At 38.0% G+C, this 17,705-nt stretch overlaps 1 protein-coding gene across 1 annotated transcript in view; it reads left to right on the top strand.

Annotated features, from left to right (window-relative positions):
- The window catches only part of ENPP1 (ectonucleotide pyrophosphatase/phosphodiesterase 1), a 53,687-nt gene that overhangs the window by 15,735 nt on the left and 20,247 nt on the right, over positions 1-17,705 (top strand). The window contains exons 3-11 of the mRNA XM_030446961.1: positions 395-511; positions 2,146-2,271; positions 2,444-2,504; positions 7,410-7,507; positions 11,955-12,034; positions 12,946-13,065; positions 14,124-14,233; positions 15,404-15,469; positions 15,781-15,853. Of these exons, the coding sequence (XP_030302821.1) occupies positions 395-511; positions 2,146-2,271; positions 2,444-2,504; positions 7,410-7,507; positions 11,955-12,034; positions 12,946-13,065; positions 14,124-14,233; positions 15,404-15,469; positions 15,781-15,853 (851 nt within the window). The remainder of the gene's footprint in view (positions 1-394; positions 512-2,145; positions 2,272-2,443; positions 2,505-7,409; positions 7,508-11,954; positions 12,035-12,945; positions 13,066-14,123; positions 14,234-15,403; positions 15,470-15,780; positions 15,854-17,705) is intronic.

Here is a 17,705-nt window from a genome sequence, read left to right as displayed (position 1 = left end):
TTCACTGTTCAGGACACTCCTATTGAGAACCCAGGTTCAGATTTTCTCCAGTAGAGATCGTCCATATTTTGGTGGGCTGCACTTTCATCTTCTGGTAATACAGAAAGGCAGGGACAGTCACAACTAAAATGTTAGTGTTTTCTTTCTCTTGTTTCTGTCAATATAGAATGGAACCCTTTAATCAAAATTATGAAAAAATAATTTTGCTTAATGAAATAAACATTTAGTTGGATCAAGACTTTCCTTTTCCTTTGGCTGTTGCTGCTTTCGCAGTCTTCCTGTAAGCTGTGAAATGGCCAGATATGTCATTCCAGATGCTGACCTTATTAATTTCTTCTGCATGTTCACTGATTTGGGCTCAGCCACTGACATCTAACACTATGCAATATTACAGTGAAAACCTGCAAAGGCCGTTGCTTTGAGAGGACCTTTGGAAGCTGCCGTTGTGATAAAGATTGTGTCAAGCTTGGAAACTGCTGCTTAGATTACCAGGAAACGTGTATAGAGCCAGGTAAGGATAAAAAAAGCTCCTGGAGGCAAAGTCTTCTGTTGTGTTATGTGGGACAGCTCTCTGTATATGAGTACTGTTGTGGTTAGGTGGCTGCACACCCTGACTTCTTTCTGGGGGGCTGCAAGTGCAAATGGGGGGCTGCTGAGCAAACAGGGGGGTGGTTCTGAAGCCAGCGGTCCCTTTTGTGTTCCCTCTGTTGCAAACATGGATGGAATAGCAGTGGTGATGGTGGTACTGGAGACTTCTTTGGAAACATCAGGTATGTGGTGCAACTCTTACATGCTTGTATTTCACTCAGCTGGACTAGATAGGAGCTGACATAGCTGGTAGGCTGTCTTTTCTGTAGGTCCTGTGGGGACAGAGGCTGTGAGGGACTGTGCTGCTTCCCTCCCCCTTGGAAAGATGAGGAACAACTGCAAATCTAGGTCTCAGCCAGCCTTTTGTTCTCCATCTGGGGGATGAGAGAACAGTGACCTGCATTGTCTGTGTTGTCAGAGAACTCCTATGTTGTCAGACAAACCAGGAATAGCAGTGCATTCTGCATATTGTATCTTTCTGTCATTGCCTGTGTGAAAAAGGGAAAGGCCAGAGCAGCAATGTGAAAGCCGCCATCTCTCCTCACCCAGCTACTCAGGCCATTTATCTTTTACTTCCCAGCTTGAGTGTGAAGCAAGGGTCATGTACTGACTTTCAGACAAAGCGGGATGACGAAAAAGGTTGCACTGGTGAAGAACAATTGTGAATGAAAAGCAGTTCTCATTAGTTGCCAGAAATCAAAGATCAGATAGGTGTGGTTGTGTGAAGAGTACCACAGAAATTTTACAGGCAAAGATGTTAGTGCGGGTAGTAACACAGGACAGGACCTGACTGATTTTTCAAATTTAGTTTTGCCTTTAGATTTGGCTTCTGTGGCTCTGTTAAGACCTTTGCTTATATGTTCACTCAGTAAATTCATTATCCTCTTTGACTGTAAAGGAACTACTTGTGTTCACAACTGATAACAATTACCATCTTCAAATGGTACTCTGTATTGGAATGTTCTGTTCCAAAAAATTGACATGATTGAGGAAAATAAATTTCTACTAAAACCAGCAATGAAGCTGTAATCAGTAAGTCTTCCTGTGAACTTATATACATACCTCCAAGCAGTGGCAGAGTAATATCAATGCCTAAGAGGTGCTGAAAGAGGCACCTCTGAGACAGCCTGATGGTGACAGGTAAAATCCATTGATACTTGTATGCAGGTTACTGCAGTTACTGCTACTCAGGGTTTCCTATGCATTCCAAATTCAGACTTAAGTTTGAGGTTTTTCTGAGGGAGTTGTTTGTATCGGAGATTTTTAGTATGCATTTACAATGTGGCATTAAATCCGCATAAATTTCTATGGTTAAGGAGGTTTGTAGAAAGGATTATTCTGTGATAGTTATAACTATATGCTATATAATTGTATTCAAATGACTGTGCACTTAATTATTTAGTCATGGACATATTATGCATGCATGAGATGCATCAGGACTTTTTCATTGAGTACACATTTGAGACAGAGTTTAGCACTCAATGCTTTTTTTTTTAATTCTACACTTACACAGGTGTTAATTATTGTGCTGTTCTTTTTGTCTCATCTGGTTTTTAGCCCACATATGGACCTGCAATAAATTCAGGTGTGGAGAGAAGAGGCGACCAGAGTATCACTGTTCCTGTTCAGATGACTGTGTGGAAAATAATGATTGCTGTGTCAATTATAATGCTGTTTGTAAAGGTAATTATCCTCGACAAATTCTTACAGTCTCTCATATATGTACCTATGTTTGTATGGAAAGGAGCAGAGCCGTAATAAATCTTTAAGACATCCAGTAAAATGAAAAAAACCTTTGCATTTATTAATAAAAATTTACTGTCTTAAAAAATAAATTGCACTCATTTATTTTAAGGAGAGGCAAGCTGGGTTGAAGAAGAGTGTGAGGACATTACTGAACCTCAGTGTCCAAAAGGGTGAGGATATTGTATATTTGCATAGCTCTGCTCTTTGCTTACATTTAATTTTTGAGATTTTTTTTCCCTTCTGTGCCTTCCTGGAACCTGCTTCCTTTCCTTATCTACAGTAAGTGTGGCTGCCAGGCAGAGAAAGTCACCTGTTCAGCCAGCATTGGGTAGTGCTTACTAACAGATCAGGTTGCTCTATCCCAGCAGCACTTGACTTACAAGATATGCCTGTTCCTGAACCCTGCTGTCTTTCTCAGGCATGTGTGCTCTGGACAGCTCTGCCTTGTGCCAGCTTTATTATTGTCCTACATGTACTCCAATACTTGCTGTCCAAAGTATTTTGGGACCCATCCAGCACTCTTAGTCTCATAACACTCTCCCTCCCTGGTCCCTTCTAAGACGTTTCCACTTCCTTACCTATTACAGCCCCAGTATTCCAGAATGTGGGCAGGTCACTGTCCTGTTTTCACAAGTCGTGGGACAGGTTTACTTACAAGCTGCCTGACTACTTTTTTTAAAAGGTGTAAAATGCCACGGGATCCTTGTATTCTCTGGCTCAGCTTCACATTGGGCCCACTCCTGCAAGTGTATGCACTGTATGGGAAATGACTCATGTAGTTTGTCATCAATACTAGGGCTCAAACAGTACAGCAAAGTTCCCAGCCAGGAAAAAAGCCTACATGTCTTGTACCATGTTTGCTGTGGGATCTTCAAATTAACTTTTAAAACTAAAACTGTGAACTATGATTGCACGTATAAGTTGCTAAGAGTGACTTATTCTCAACTGAAAAGTGTTCCACTGGAAAATGGTTTGTAGATGTGTTGTGGGGACGAGTTGAATTCAGCTATGTTCTTGTGTGAAAATTGTCAAAAAACCCCAAAATATTCTTGTGGATCTATTCTGTGATTTTTTTTTTTTTTTTGAAATTACAGGGCACTGGGGATATTTCTAGTAAAGTAAAACCATTTCACTTTTTTTCTTGTGCCTTTTTTTTTTTGACTCATGTCAAGATATTTAAATTGTGCTATATTTATTCATTGGAGTCATAATACTGTTAAACAAAATACATTTCCTTTTTGGGATATTTTTATACCAAATGAGTACTTTTCATTGTGATTCAGAGCAATAACAAGCAGTGAAACTTCAGAACCTTCATCCAGACGGAAATTTGAAGTTGTCCAGCTTAGAGTCCAAGTCTCACATAAGTCCTCACAAAGGAAGCTGGTACCTAGGCAGTTCTGGAAGCTTTTGTCATGAATTTCTGTTCTTATGTCAGATGCTATACAAGACTGTGTGCTGGGAACTCGCTCTAGGATGCTGATTTTCCTAATGCAAATTAGGAAGGTTTACCCCTGGGGGCTGGATAAACAAGCAAGGGCCTTGCGCAGATTCACAGGCAAAGTTGTTGGCATAAATGCCAGCTCCAGTTGGTTAAAGTGTTTTTAGGGTGTTTTGTTTGTTGTTTCTCTTCAGTGCATGAAAGGGGTAGGTAGTTACTCTACTAAAATTGTTTTAATCCTGGCAAAACCAGAAATGTTGCAATAAAACCCAGCCCAGGAAGGGCGATGTGTGGTCAGTGTTGAATCAAATATTGTTGACTGAAGGCTCATCTCAGACTACTAGCACACAGGCCTCTCCCAAAACTAAGAGCTCTAAACAATCCATGTCCTTCTATGGTGGGGTAGACAGTAGTGGAGGTGAATTTACTTCAGTGCTCACTTTGAGGCCTTGAGATATCAATTCTGATTCTGTGCCTGTTAATACAGTGTGCTTTGTGGAACTGAATTGCTGGTTTTTATTCTGGTTTGGTTTTAGTTGGGTTTGAATCATAGAATTGGCCAGGTTGGAAAGGACCTCAGAGATCATCAAGTCCAACCCCTGATCCACTACCACTGTGGTTACCAGACCATGGCACTGAGTGCCACATCCAGTCTCTTCTTAAAAACCTCCAGGGATGCCTTGGGCAGCCCATTACAGTACCTTTGCTCTTGTGATGTGGAATAGACAAAAGTGTCCAATGAGGTGCTTAATCTGAGAAATCCCTCTGATTTCAGTGAGCCTGACTGAATGCTTAAAAGGAAGTACAGATCTAAGTTTTCAAGACGAGGTTCTATGTTACTTAATAGGATTAAATATTTAACAGGCCATAAGATTTCAGGAGTATCTATTCCTTCCTACTGTTCTAGGAGTGAAATAATCCTCTGAGAATTCTAACCTAGTTAAGCAGTTTATACTTGTGCTTAGCTAGATAGTTTTCCTGATGACTGTATCTCTTGTTGTACTTTAAGCCTATTACTGTGTATTCTACCTTCATTGAGCTGGAAGAGCCACTGATTCCTCATTGCAGATCTCTTGAATGTTTGGAGATTGTTGTGTCTCCTTTTGAGGTACATAAGTGGGAAAGAATGCTTGACTTCCTCTGCTTTGACTGCTTATAGGCAGTAGTGGGTGCATGTGTGTGTGGTAGGAAGTTTTCTGGGTAATATGTTTAGCTCTTTCAAGGGGACTTCTTTTTTTCTATTTTTTGCTTTGTGGTCCATCTTGCCTGTGGTGAGGCAGGTCAGCTTGGCAGTGTGGTCTGCAGTTCTGGCCTCTGGATAATCCAGACTGGTGAACCTGCTAGACCACAGCAAGCCTGTGTTGCCTGCATTATGTTTCCATAGAAGCCAGTTTATAGGAGGGGATAATTACCACTGTGTTTCCTTCCTTTTGGAGTCGGGATGTGACTGTGGTGTATGTATTTATCCAAGAGCTGTGAAACACCCTTGTCATACTGTTTGGATGCATTGAGCATGAATCATAGGCAGGGTCAAACTTGAGCCTCCCAGGCTTGCTTGCTGGTGGTAGCAAGCTACATTTTTGAAGCAGCAAGTGTAACCTTAGCTACCAACAGGAGAAAGTCATGGAAATCACTGTATCTCAGAACTGTGTTCAGGTTAGGTGGTCTGGGGATTTTGCTGGACCTGTTCCCAAGCTAATGGAGTTTAACATGGTCTGTTGTGCTTTATACTTCCCTTTTCACTATGAGTTTTAGCATGTATAGAGTACCTGAGGAGTGAAATGGCTGGTCTGCCTACTTGTGGCAATGGTCTGTTTTGCCAAGTTTTATTTTACATGTGTGAGGGGGTCAGTAGCTGGATTTGCAGACAACCAAAATGTGTATTTAACTGTTGGCTTGCTTGTAAATGCCAAACCAGAAACAGTTGCGTAAATTCCCTTTCTTAGGAGTTCTTTTAAATTTGGTTTAGTTTCTTTTTTTTTTAAAAGTAGGCTTGTTGGTAAGTAATGTTGAACAGTCTATGCCTCAAAGTCCATATTTTATTGTAGGAAACTTTGCAGTGAAGATTTTTAGACCTCTGCTTTGGAGGGAATTGGTTTTTCAGGGGGATCAGAGAAGGTATTTGCAGAAGTTGCACAGATGAGAATCTGTGGTGCAAAAAATACTTGTAATATAGACAGAGGCAATACCTGAAGTTTTCCTACTCTGTTCTGCCAGAGGACTTTAATCTTGTTCTGAAGAGCATTTGTTTCAACCACACCTTCTAAGATTTTCAAATGTTGTTGAATAAACCCTATAAATAAATAAATATCAGTCTACAAACACATAGTACAAATACATTTTAATGTTCTGTCTGGGGCTGTGTAGTGGTTCTGACTAAAGAAATCCTTTTGGTTCAACTGTCCAAATTTTTGATTAAAATTTTCTGAGGATAGATGTGTTTTGATTGCCTAATTTTCATTTTAATACAGTCATATTTGCTTGGCTGAAATAAGACTTAAAAATCACTGGATTTTTTTGTAAGGTACACCAATAAATTATCAACACTTCATAAATATTTGTCTTCCATCCTTGATGTTTTATTTTGGGAAACTTAAGTGGCAGTTTTAAACATTTTCATTTTATGATTTGTAAACATGTAAAGGAAAAGCAAATTTGCAGTTGACATGTACAATACAACATTTTTTTATGCAAGTCTGTATTTTTAATTGGTTGCTGCACTGCAGGTTTTTTTTTTTTGCAGTCTCACATGTCCTCATATTATAGGTCAAATACAGATTTATTTTTTTTTTCTTCAGAGAAATTACTGATGACTATTCCTGTCTGTGATGCAGTGTTTTAAGTATGTACAGTTGGAGAGAAGTTGTTTTAGCAGGGCTGAAGTTGGGAACAAATCAAAGCTGGAAAACATAGGTCCTGTGGAGGCTGGAATGGAAGAACTTATTTTTACTAGTTCCTGTGAAATAAGTTTCTGGGTTCATCTATCAAGTTTCAAGCAGAAATAATGTGTGTTCCAGTCGTAGAGCCACATTTTTTAGTTTGGGAATTGGTAGTACTTCTGGTACAGTAACCCAGTTCTTCTTGGTTAAGTAGTCCTTAGAAGATGAAAGGGAAATGCTTCTGATTAATATATTCTCCACATTAGGCATACAGTTTTGTGCGTGGTACATGTAAAAAGGTAAATTCCTCTTTTTCAACTACATGGCAGATTGTTCGGGAGCAAAGTGAATAATTCACATTTCCTTTTCTCTTTCCCTGCTCTTACCTTGGGGTTAGAGGGTCCCAGTGTTTCTCCATTGGGACTGATTCCAAGATAGGGAGTGCCAAACCCACCAGATGGATTACATGAGCATTTTGGCTTGTTCTTTAGTTTGTGAGTGTTCATGAAATCAGGCACTGTCATGATTTCCCTGTGCATGTCCTACTGCAATCTTCAACCTCTTTAGGCAGGTTTGTTACATCAGAGGGACTGGTTTCCACTGTGCCAGTCTGCAAACCTTCCTAAGGAAGACTTATTTCTTTGTACTGGTTTATATGCCATAATGAATATCCTCATGATTTGGGGAAACTTTCTTGAAATAAGAAATTATTTCTTGGAGTTTGTCTTTTAATATTTTGATTTCTCTTTGGTCAGATTTACCAAATCTCCAGTGTTGCTCTTTTCATTGGATGGCTTCAGAGCAGAATATTTACAGACTTGGGGTGGACTTCTACCTGTTATTAGCAAATTACGTGAGTAGCTTTTTGTATAAGCAATATTGTGGTATCTTACCTGAAAAATCAATAGATATATATATAAGAGCTATACTCTTTAAAATCCTCACTCTTCTTCCATGGATATTGAAGTTGTTGCCATAAACCTGGAGAACTTGAGGTGTGGGAACACTGAAGGGCAGAGAAAGGGAGGGTGGGAAGAAAGGGCCCTCTGAATTTTCAGTGAAACTTTAATAATAAAGTAGCTCATGCTCTATTTAGGAGGTATATGCATTTGCTGCTAGCTTGTTTATTTTTTCAAAATAGTGGTAAAACCACTCTTTACTGTATATTGTGTATTGTCTCATTTAGACATAATGGTTTTAAAAGATGGAAAGCAAAGTAGAAAGCATTTGAAAAAGAAAATAAAGAAGGAAGAGATTAGGAACAGATAATACAGAAAGGCTGGTAGAAATGTGCTGAATCTGAGAAACTGATTTAACAAACATTTTCAGAAGAATTGAGAGCCTCATGATTACATATTTTCTTCCTAGCTTTTGCAGTGCCTTACTTAACTTTGTAGTGTTTAACTTCAGTTGCTTTTTCTGTCTCTGTTTTTATAGTGGTCTGTGAAAAACTGATGGCATTCCTTGTCTGAAAAATATGCCAATCTTCCTGTCATTCATAAATTGCTACTTGGGGTGCCTGGTTTCAGTTTTACTAAAAAAAAACTCAGTAAAAGTACTTCCTTTTTTGTACAGTGGTTGTTAGAACTTGATCCCTTCCAGAAGATAACAATTCACAGATGTATTTGAGGTTTAAGCTTTTTCTCTTTTTGAATAAAATGATGCATTTGAGACCATTTCATTAGTTGCAGCTATAGAAGATTTGAAAGAGAAGATGACTTCTTGGGCATTGTGAGGAGAGGCTGGCCATTACAAATGGTCATAGCTCTGACTGGCAAGCAAGATAACAATGCCACAAAGCATCTGTTGGACTTCCAGGGTTTACATCTTCTTCCACCTGTAAAGTTTCTTCATTCTTTGGCCTGGATAGGCTGCAGTGCAGCTCCTCTCATTGGCTTCTATAATAAACTTGTATTTCTCACAGAATCATAGAATTGCTCAGGCTGGAAAAGACCTTCAAGATCATTAAGTCCAGCATTTTTCTAAATCTATTAGTCTATTCCCAATGATCCACCACTAAACCATGTCCCCAAGCACCATATCCGGGTGATTTTTAAACACATTCAGGGATGGAGACTCAACCACCTCCCCGGGGAGCCTGTGCCAGTGCTTAACAACCCTTTCTGTAAAAAAGTTTCTTCTGATACACAACCTAAATCTCCCCTGATGCAACTTGAAGCCATTTCCCCTTGTCCTGTCATCTGTCACCAGTGAGAAGAGACCAATCCCACTCTGATTACCAACCTCCTTTCAGGTATTTGTAAAGAGTGATAAGGTCTCCCCTCTGCCTCCTTTTCCTCAGACTAAACAGCCCCAACACCCTCAGTTGCTCCTCATAGGAAATGTTCTCCAAACCCTTCCACTAGCTTTGTTGCCCTTCTTTGGACCTGATCCAACACCTCAATGCCCTTTTTGTAGTGAGGTGCCTAAAACTGAACGTAGTACTTGAGGTGGGGGCTCACCAGGGCTGAGTACAGGGGCAGGATCACTTCCCTACTACTGCTAGTCACACAATTTCTGATACAAGCCAGAATGCCATAGACCTTCTTGGCCCCTTGGGCACATTGCTGGCTCTTACTCAACTGACTGTCAATCAGGACACCAAGGTCCTTTTCTGCCAGGCAGCTTTCCAGCCACTCTTCTCCAAGCCTGTATTTTTGCCTGAGGTTTTTGTCACCAACATGCAGGACCAGACATGTGGCCTTACTGAATTTCATACAGTTGTTCTCAGCCCATGATTAAGTCTGATCACTAAGAAATACAAATACCTTGGTATTTTCATCAAAGGCACTTCTCCAGCATTGTGAAGTTTTTGATGGTCAAAACCTACATTTTTAAAGGATTAGAAAACAAAAATATTTAATAATGCATGTTTTAGATACAATAAAGTAAGGAAGAGTCTGGGAGAAAACAATATTTCTGCATGATGTCTACAGTTCTGTATTACTCTGGAGCATTTTTTTCTTTTTTTTGTAATAGAAGATTTGATATACTACAGCATCTTAGATGTACTGCAGCTTTCTAGTTACAAAGCCTTGCTTTCTAGGCTTTTTTCCTCCTCATAGTAAAGTGGTGGGTGAAAAGCTTAAACAAAGCAAATTTTTTTCAGTAAGAGAAAAATAGTCTCATAAATGAAAATTGGTATCACCAGGGCATACATCACATGATACCCTGAGGGCCTGCAGCTTCAGATCTCCATGTGCTCCGTGTCCCATATGTTTAGGCACTGAAAATTATGAAAGCAGGCATATTGTAAATATAAACATTTCTAGAAGTGTTTAAATAGTTCTATGGTATTTAGTGTGCTGGAAAAGGCAATGAAATCTAGTCCAGTGTAGCTGACAAGTAACAAAATGTACTTCACTATTGCTGAAAATTTGTATTGAATCCTTTTGAAGTTCACAGTTATCCATTTAAAAGAGTAGTAACAGTTCAAAAGGAGACAGTTTTGAATGACAGCTTGCAAAGCAGTGAACAATTATTCATGTTAAATAGCTTATTAGGCAACCCATTTCCTTACTAAATTAGAACTGCTAAATCCCTGGATTTTCTTCTTTAAAACACTTGATAACAAGTGCAGCATTAGATAAAAATGGTCCTAGTGTCTAGTCTTGTTAATTCAGCCATGCTTACAATGAAATTCTTATTTCTCCTTGGATAGATCTGTTTGAGTAGATGCCTGTAAGACAGCATAATTCATTTTTAGCAAACTGTATTATATACTTGCTCTCTCTGCTACCTTAAAGGTGGGCAATTCAGCATGGAGCTGAGGGTAAGCAGTGAACTCAGGCACAGATATAATGTGTGTGTAAGGTGTTCAGAGAACACCATATCATGAGATTCTATGCTGTGATATCATAATATTAAAAGAAATCCTTCTTTTTTTATCAATTTGTCTTCAAATAAGGCAACAAGCCAAAAATAAATCAGAACTCCTATGGAAAGTCCTAGTAAAACCTCCTAGGGTTTTACTAAGCAAAAGGTTTTGACAAAGCAAAATTTTTAAATGTATTCTCTTATTTTAAAAATAATAAAAAAAATTCCCCAACCTCTTCACCCACTCTTAATGAAAAACTAAGATTTTTTGGTTTTTTTTTTTTTTTTTTTTTGAAAATCTGAAAATGTTTGAAATGCATCAAGTGTGTTGCAGTGGCAAAAAAGATACAAGTAATAATTTGTTACTACAGAGTGCAAATGTGGGAGAGGATATCTGCCTAATTTCAGAGGATTTCTTTTTCTGACTTGGCTTCTTTTTATCTCTATTAGTTCAGTTATCTTGATCTGTTGGTTTACCAACTGAGATCTAATCCAAAGCCCCCACCCAATGAATTCAAAGTACCTTGATGCATCACTTTTTATGTCATCAAAACTTTAGTTTCTATTTTATTTATACTGTATACAATGACTCAGAGGTCCTGGGAAGGTGTCCCAGTGGTGACCTTTCTATTGGTTCATTACTCATGGCTCTTCAGCGTCAGCTAAAGAGGTTTTTGGTTATCATGTAGTATTTTTTGAAGTCTTTGACGAAGGCTTTTTTTCCTTTTCTTTCTGAAAATCAGGGCTGCTATATTTACCTGTGGAAATTTAGGCACCTAACTTCAGATAGGTTTGCTGAAATGCTTTGACCTGTTTAGTGACTCTTTATACCAGCAAATGCTGTGCACTGATATCTTTAAAAACCAATGATTTGTATCAAGATTAAAAAAACCTTTGAGATTAAGCCTAGAATAAGACCATATTTTTATTAAAAAAAGAAAAAAACCCCCAAAAACCAACAAAACCCCACAAAAAAACCCAAAACCAAACAAGGCCACAAACAAAAAGAGAGAGACTGCAGAATAAATAGTGATATGGCAGGTGACACAGAGCCAGGGCATCACTGTACCAGTGGCCACTCCGCCTCTGGGAGTGCCCTGGGGGGTAAAGTATCTGTTTGCACTTAAGCTGTAGACTCCACTTAGTGCACACCAGGGCAACTCTGGGAGGTGTTACTTCTTTCTTTGTTTATTCTTACCTACATATGCTTTTCATATGGACTGTAGGTTTTGCTTGTGACCATTGAAGTCAATCAACAGGAATATGTAAAATTTGTGTTAATAGCCACTTAGTCAGCTTGTAAATAAATACAGGAAGAAAAATGAAATACCCAGTGTAGAGTTTTGAAGAATGAAAACTTCTGGAAATATCTTTTGGTTTTGTTTTTAATTTATTTTTTTAAATAGGCATATATCTTCATGAGAGAAATGCAAAAAGGTTTTTATTTCTGTAATTTTGCTGATATTCTTTCTTCCTCTCTCTAGAGAAATGTGGAACATACACTTCCAGTATGACACCAGTGTATCCTTCAAAAACCTTTCCGAATCATTATTCCATCGTCACAGTAAGAATTTCTATATATTTTGTTTCCACAACTGGGAAGTCTGTTCATTAGTAAATTGTCTCCAAGGGAGTAGTACATTTCTTTGATGGATTATTAAAATAATAGGATTTCCCCTCAGGGTATGAAAATGTGTATATCTATTGTGCAATTCAGGTTAGTAGTCATTATCTAACATTACGGTGTGGTTGGATCTAATTGCAGTCCTTCCTAGACTAAATGAAAAGAATCCCATATATGGGATGTCACCTTGAAACTCCTCATTTGTTCCAGTATTTCCACTAATTTGCAGTTCCTTCTCTTTCTCTTTGAGTGAGAGCATCCTGACTCTTTCAAACTGCAAATCTCTCGCCACTTCTTTAAGATAGTTTGGCACATTGTGAAGGATATGAAAGTGGCAGGCCCTGGTGTTTATCAGGGTCCTAATGGTGGTGAAAAGTGCCTAATCTGCTTGAAGGCAGAGCTCACTCTCTCAAAACTACCTAACAGGTGATATCTCTGAGCCCTTCTTTCACTGCTTGTGTGATGGTTATCTCCAGATAGAGCTTTTATCTGCTGATATGCAATTCTCCTTTGAAAACCCTGTTATTTGGTCATGTGGTGGACGTCCAGCATAGGTAATTTTCTCTGGTACTAAAGATGCAATACCTGTGCAAAGTGAAACAGTTTCTTTGTCTTCCCAGAGGAAGTTGCTTTGCTAGACCTTTTTAATCTCACTGAGAAGCAATTAGGAATTGCAAATTAGAACCTGATAGCAATGGTAGGTGATGCTCTTAAATTTGGGTCTTGAGGTACTGGTGGAGTAAAAATCACATGGTGGTTATTCACAGGACATACTTGTCTAAGTGACATTTGTGTGGCTGGAAGGTTCTATTTCTTTATAGCATTACATTCAGGTATAATCTCAACCACAGGGGCTGTATCCTGAATCTCATGGTGTAATTGATAACAAGATGTATGACCCTAAAAGAAATGCATCGTTCACCCTTAGAAGTGCAGAGAAGTTTAATCCACAGTGGTACCAAGGACAGCCTGTAAGTATTAATACACTTCTCAGAATGTACATCAGCCTGTTGTTATGTTACTTAATATCACTTGGATGCATAGTGATGTTGAAAGAGTACAGAGGGTACCTCTAAGTCAGCCAAGAAGCATTACTCAGCATGATTAGAAGTCGCTGTACTAGAGCTGCAAAACGACAAATGAAACAAAATGTAACAGATTTTGTTGAACTTTAATGGAATTTTTCCTAAGGAGAAAACCATCTTAAAGTAACTAATAAAGATACCAGATTTTGTTTTTAATATGAAGTCGGTTTACAGTTAACTTCTCTGAGGAAATCAACGGACTGATTAGTTTTAGTAATAAACAGTAGCAATTTGGGCATACCTCTAATACTAATAAATAGAAAATATCTCAGTTTAATCATACAGCTATGGCTGGGACTGCCATCAATTAAGTGACATGGGAAAGTTTGGGTTGAGTGCTAGACTGAGGAATAGCAGGGGAAGAGACACAGCTCTTTAGTAGTGTGGGGAGGACTTTTTAAATTTTTTTTTTTTTTTTTTGAGGAGAGAACACACGTGTAGTCTTTACTGACCACTGTGAAGAAAGTGGTGTACAAGTCAGGTAGGAAAACACTCAGAAGGCAGACAGAAGTCTGCAAATCAGGAGATCAGCAGTAAAATCAGAAGAGCTGACTGAACCCTTAGTCCCCATTTCAGAGCATCTGGGACATAGGTCCTTGGAGTATTCCGGGCTCTTCTTGCTTCAGTATTGGAACATTTCCTCTTCCTGATGTTCAGTCAGGCTTGTACCATTGTGTTACTGCTCCATCCATGGGAGCTAATGGTCCCTACTTCTGTCCTAACACCCACTGGTGTAGCAGCAGAAGTGTTTGCCATAAGGAATTAAGCTGCAAGGTATACCTGGACTGCAGATAGCAATGACATAAAGATTGTGTGGAGTGCTTCACTTACATTTTTAGAATTTGATCTTGCTGAAAGTTGCAGAGCTGTTTGGGGTGGTGGTGGATCTGCAGTTATTCTGCTGCCTGTGAGCTGCACTAATGATGGTGATGGTTCTCCTGCAGATTTGGCTGACAGCTATCTATCAAGGTCTCAAAGCAGCCACATTCTTTTGGCCCGGGTCAGATGTAGCAGTTAATGGAACCTTTCCAAACCTGTATGAAAAATACAATAGGTATGTACACTTCTATGTCTTGGACAAATATTTTACTTCAATGTATTCACTGGGACAGGCAGCAGATGAATTATACCTTTCTTTTTCCCCCTGCTTTTCTAAATAGTTTTACACATCGTGGAAAAAGATAGGATGCAATTGACTTGGTTTCAGTGTAATGTAAATTCTTTGTCTAATAATTTTGTCATTCATCAGCAAATGTTTTACAGGCGAGATGTGCAAAAATCTGCTTTAAGAGCAGCCAGCTTTGAAGCTTTAGTGCTTTTCTATTTATAAAAATCTTTTTTGAGTTTGTTTAGTCATTCAATCCAAACTTCTCATACAATGAATGGATCAGGTCTTCATGTGATATTGTCCATGAAAATTAAAGTTCATGGACTGCAGTAAATTGTTCTGACACAAAATGACTTTCATTGCAAGTGTTGAAAATATTTCTCATTAGGGCATCATATGTTAGTCAGTGATTACTCAATTTAACTTTTTTTTGCCTAATGAAAATTCTAAATATTACCACTCACTGACTAATCTCAATTCTTGCCCAAGAAATCAGGCCTTTTAATCTGTGTCTTGCTAGGATCATTTTCTCTTCTTGCACCTTCATATGGTGTCCATATCATCTGCATGGAAATTCTGATTCCTTATTTATTACCCACATTTTTTTCTTTAGGATCTTGTACATTGTTACTAGAACTTGTGTTAAGTAGATAAAGTAGTAACTTTGTGGGTGCCTCTTGTTGTTACAGGTCAACATGCTTATTTTTGATCTCTTTCAGGAACTGATATAGAGCATCTTCTTTGTGACATAGTATAAGAACTTGTATGCAAGCTGTTTAAACCTTTAAAAAACTTTTTCTTAAATATAACACAGGAATGAAAGCCTGCACATGATTTTATTCTTTGAAGCTACTCTTTCATTTTATAGCACAATCAATACTGGGAGGTTTATTCTAATCACATGGAAATTAATGGGGACAATATTCAAGTGAGCCTTAAATCAAATCATTCATTCCTCTGTAGAGTTACACAACTTGCATCCTGCTAAATAGCCATTAATGGCACACAGTTGAGTTCAGTTTTCTCTGCTAAAGTACACAGATATTGTAATGTGTGACTAAAACTTGTTAGCTCTTGAAAATAATGGTTGATTGATAATGTCTTGTTCTGATGCAGCTCAATACCCTTTGAAGAAAGGGTGGTAACAGTTCTTCGGTGGCTGCAGTTACCTGAAGATGAAAGGTAGGTATAACAGCTGCAAACCTATGGTTCCTGTTCAAGTGCTATTGCAATTAATTACTTTGTTTAAAACATAATTAATATTTAAAATCTTATGTGTTATTCTAACAATGTTAGAATGTAATCTAATGCTAGTCTGTTTCTGTGACTGGAACATTTCTTTTAAGATAGAGTTCACTATTTTGCTTTAATGTGTCTTTCCTCTGAATGACAGCATTGTTTCCAATATTTGATATCCATTGTTGAAATATAATCTCTTCAAACTGTCTCAACGTGTATGTAAAATATTACATTTTTGGTACTGTTTGATATAGACCACACTTTTACACTCTGTATTTAGAAGAACCAGATTCCTCAGGCCATCGGTTTGGACCAGTAAGCAGCGGAGTAAGTAGCTTCTTAATATTTCTTTTTTTTAATTGAAGCTTTATTCTGACTATATAATCAAATTCCATAATTGATGTCAGATTAACCAAGACCATGTTCAGTATGCTTATTAGGAAAAAAAATTGTGATATGAGTTCATCCATAGTTACAATTGATACAAAGCACATAATAAGCAGTCTATTTAGTAAGCCTATTTTTAATTTTTCTTTAACTTTTAAATAGCTAAAGAATGTTTTAGCAGGTCTTGTATATTCTTGTCTGCTCCTCTTCGTTCTTTATGTTGATTTTAGGGGACAAGGAGGTGGAGAGAAAGCTTATATACTTCAATCTGGCAAGAACTTTTTTTTTTTAACAATGGTCAAAGTTTTGGTGGTTAATTATTCACCTTATAATTGCAATTTATTTTCCTCCAGTCTCTGTGCAAAAATTAGACGAATATTTTTTTTATCTCCCTGCATTTAGTTTTTATGCCCTCCTTTAAAGGAGGTGATAAAAGCAACATTCACTCTATAAATCTGTGGTGAATTTATTGTGTAAATCTTTGGGACTGCTATTATTTTAAAAAGTATTGAATAGCTTTACATTCTAATAAACAAAAGTGAAAAATACAAATGAAAAAGCTCTTGGAAAATCAGGCACATCATAAAAAATCTTCCATCTGGGTTTGTCAGGAAGGTAGAGCATCTTAACTAAGTATTTTACCTCTGTGGTAATAACAGTAAAAAGCTCTTGCTAGTTTCTCTTGTGGTGTGAGCAGTTACTGTTCCTGTGAGGTTCTTGTAAATGCCCAGTGAAGTAGCAGACAACTAATGGGTACTGCAGGATAGGGAACATGTTTAAATTAGTTATTATCTTTGGTTACTAAGTGCCTCTAAAGTTCTGTAGTCAGGAATTCTCTGGAGGGAAAGACCCTGAGGGTTTGTACATAGTCTCTTGGGGATCATCTTATTGTTGTTCACACAAAGTAAGACAGATTACACAGGTAGCTCAGTGAGCTTCTATGATTTTATGAATGAGGTAACAGAATTACTTAATTTAAAAATAATTTTTGTTTTATTTATTTAGCAAGCATTCAGAAGGAATCCTGGTGGTAATATCTAGGCAAGTGGGTTTCAGTGCCAGACCCCTGATTACAAATGGGTCATGCTAGATTGGTAGCTTATTATTTGGCTTTTTCCATCCCTTTAAACTAGTTTGCTCTGAGGCTAATATCCACTCACAATTTCAAGGACAGTTTGCTCCAGGGTATCTCCCAATGGGGATTTTAAAGATGAATTCTGCAGTTTTGGCATCCTCAATTTTATACCATAAAACTCCTCTCACTGGCTGTAACCTGGGTGTTCTGATGTAGTTTGTTTGGTTTTGTTTTAAATGCATTCACTTAAACTAACACATGCAGCTGTGTCTTAATCCAGTGTGGGGCCAAGTACAATCCAGTGTAGTGTAGAAAAAGCCAGTCTTCTGAATATGGAGGTAGCCCCTGGGCAGTGGAGGTGCTGGCTCCCATTTTTATTTAGCAGTATAGGTGTACCTGTTGGGTCCTTTCTCAGTAGATATAAAGACTGCATCTCAAGGCTTTACGACTGAGAGAAGTAGGAATAGGCAAAAAGCAGGTTTAACAGTATATTGAAAATACTCCAAGTCTTCTATCCTCACAGTTGCTTCTTTTAGTGTGTGCTGTAGGTGCTTCCTGTCATGAGTTTGGTGGTTACTGCACAGTTTTAGTCCTTTGTATCCTTCATTTATTACTCTATTGCATCTAGCCTTGAAGAGACTATAAGAAAAGCTTATTTTTTATTGGCATATACTGTAACAATTTTATTTACTCTTCCTAGAAATATAACTTACTTTT

Source organism: Calypte anna, chromosome 3 (assembly GCF_003957555.1).
Source record: "Calypte anna isolate BGI_N300 chromosome 3, bCalAnn1_v1.p, whole genome shotgun sequence".
Lineage (NCBI taxonomy): Eukaryota > Metazoa > Chordata > Aves > Apodiformes > Trochilidae > Calypte > Calypte anna.
The sequence above is the reverse complement of the archived record's forward strand: the minus strand, read 5'-3'. Positions and strand labels throughout refer to the sequence as shown.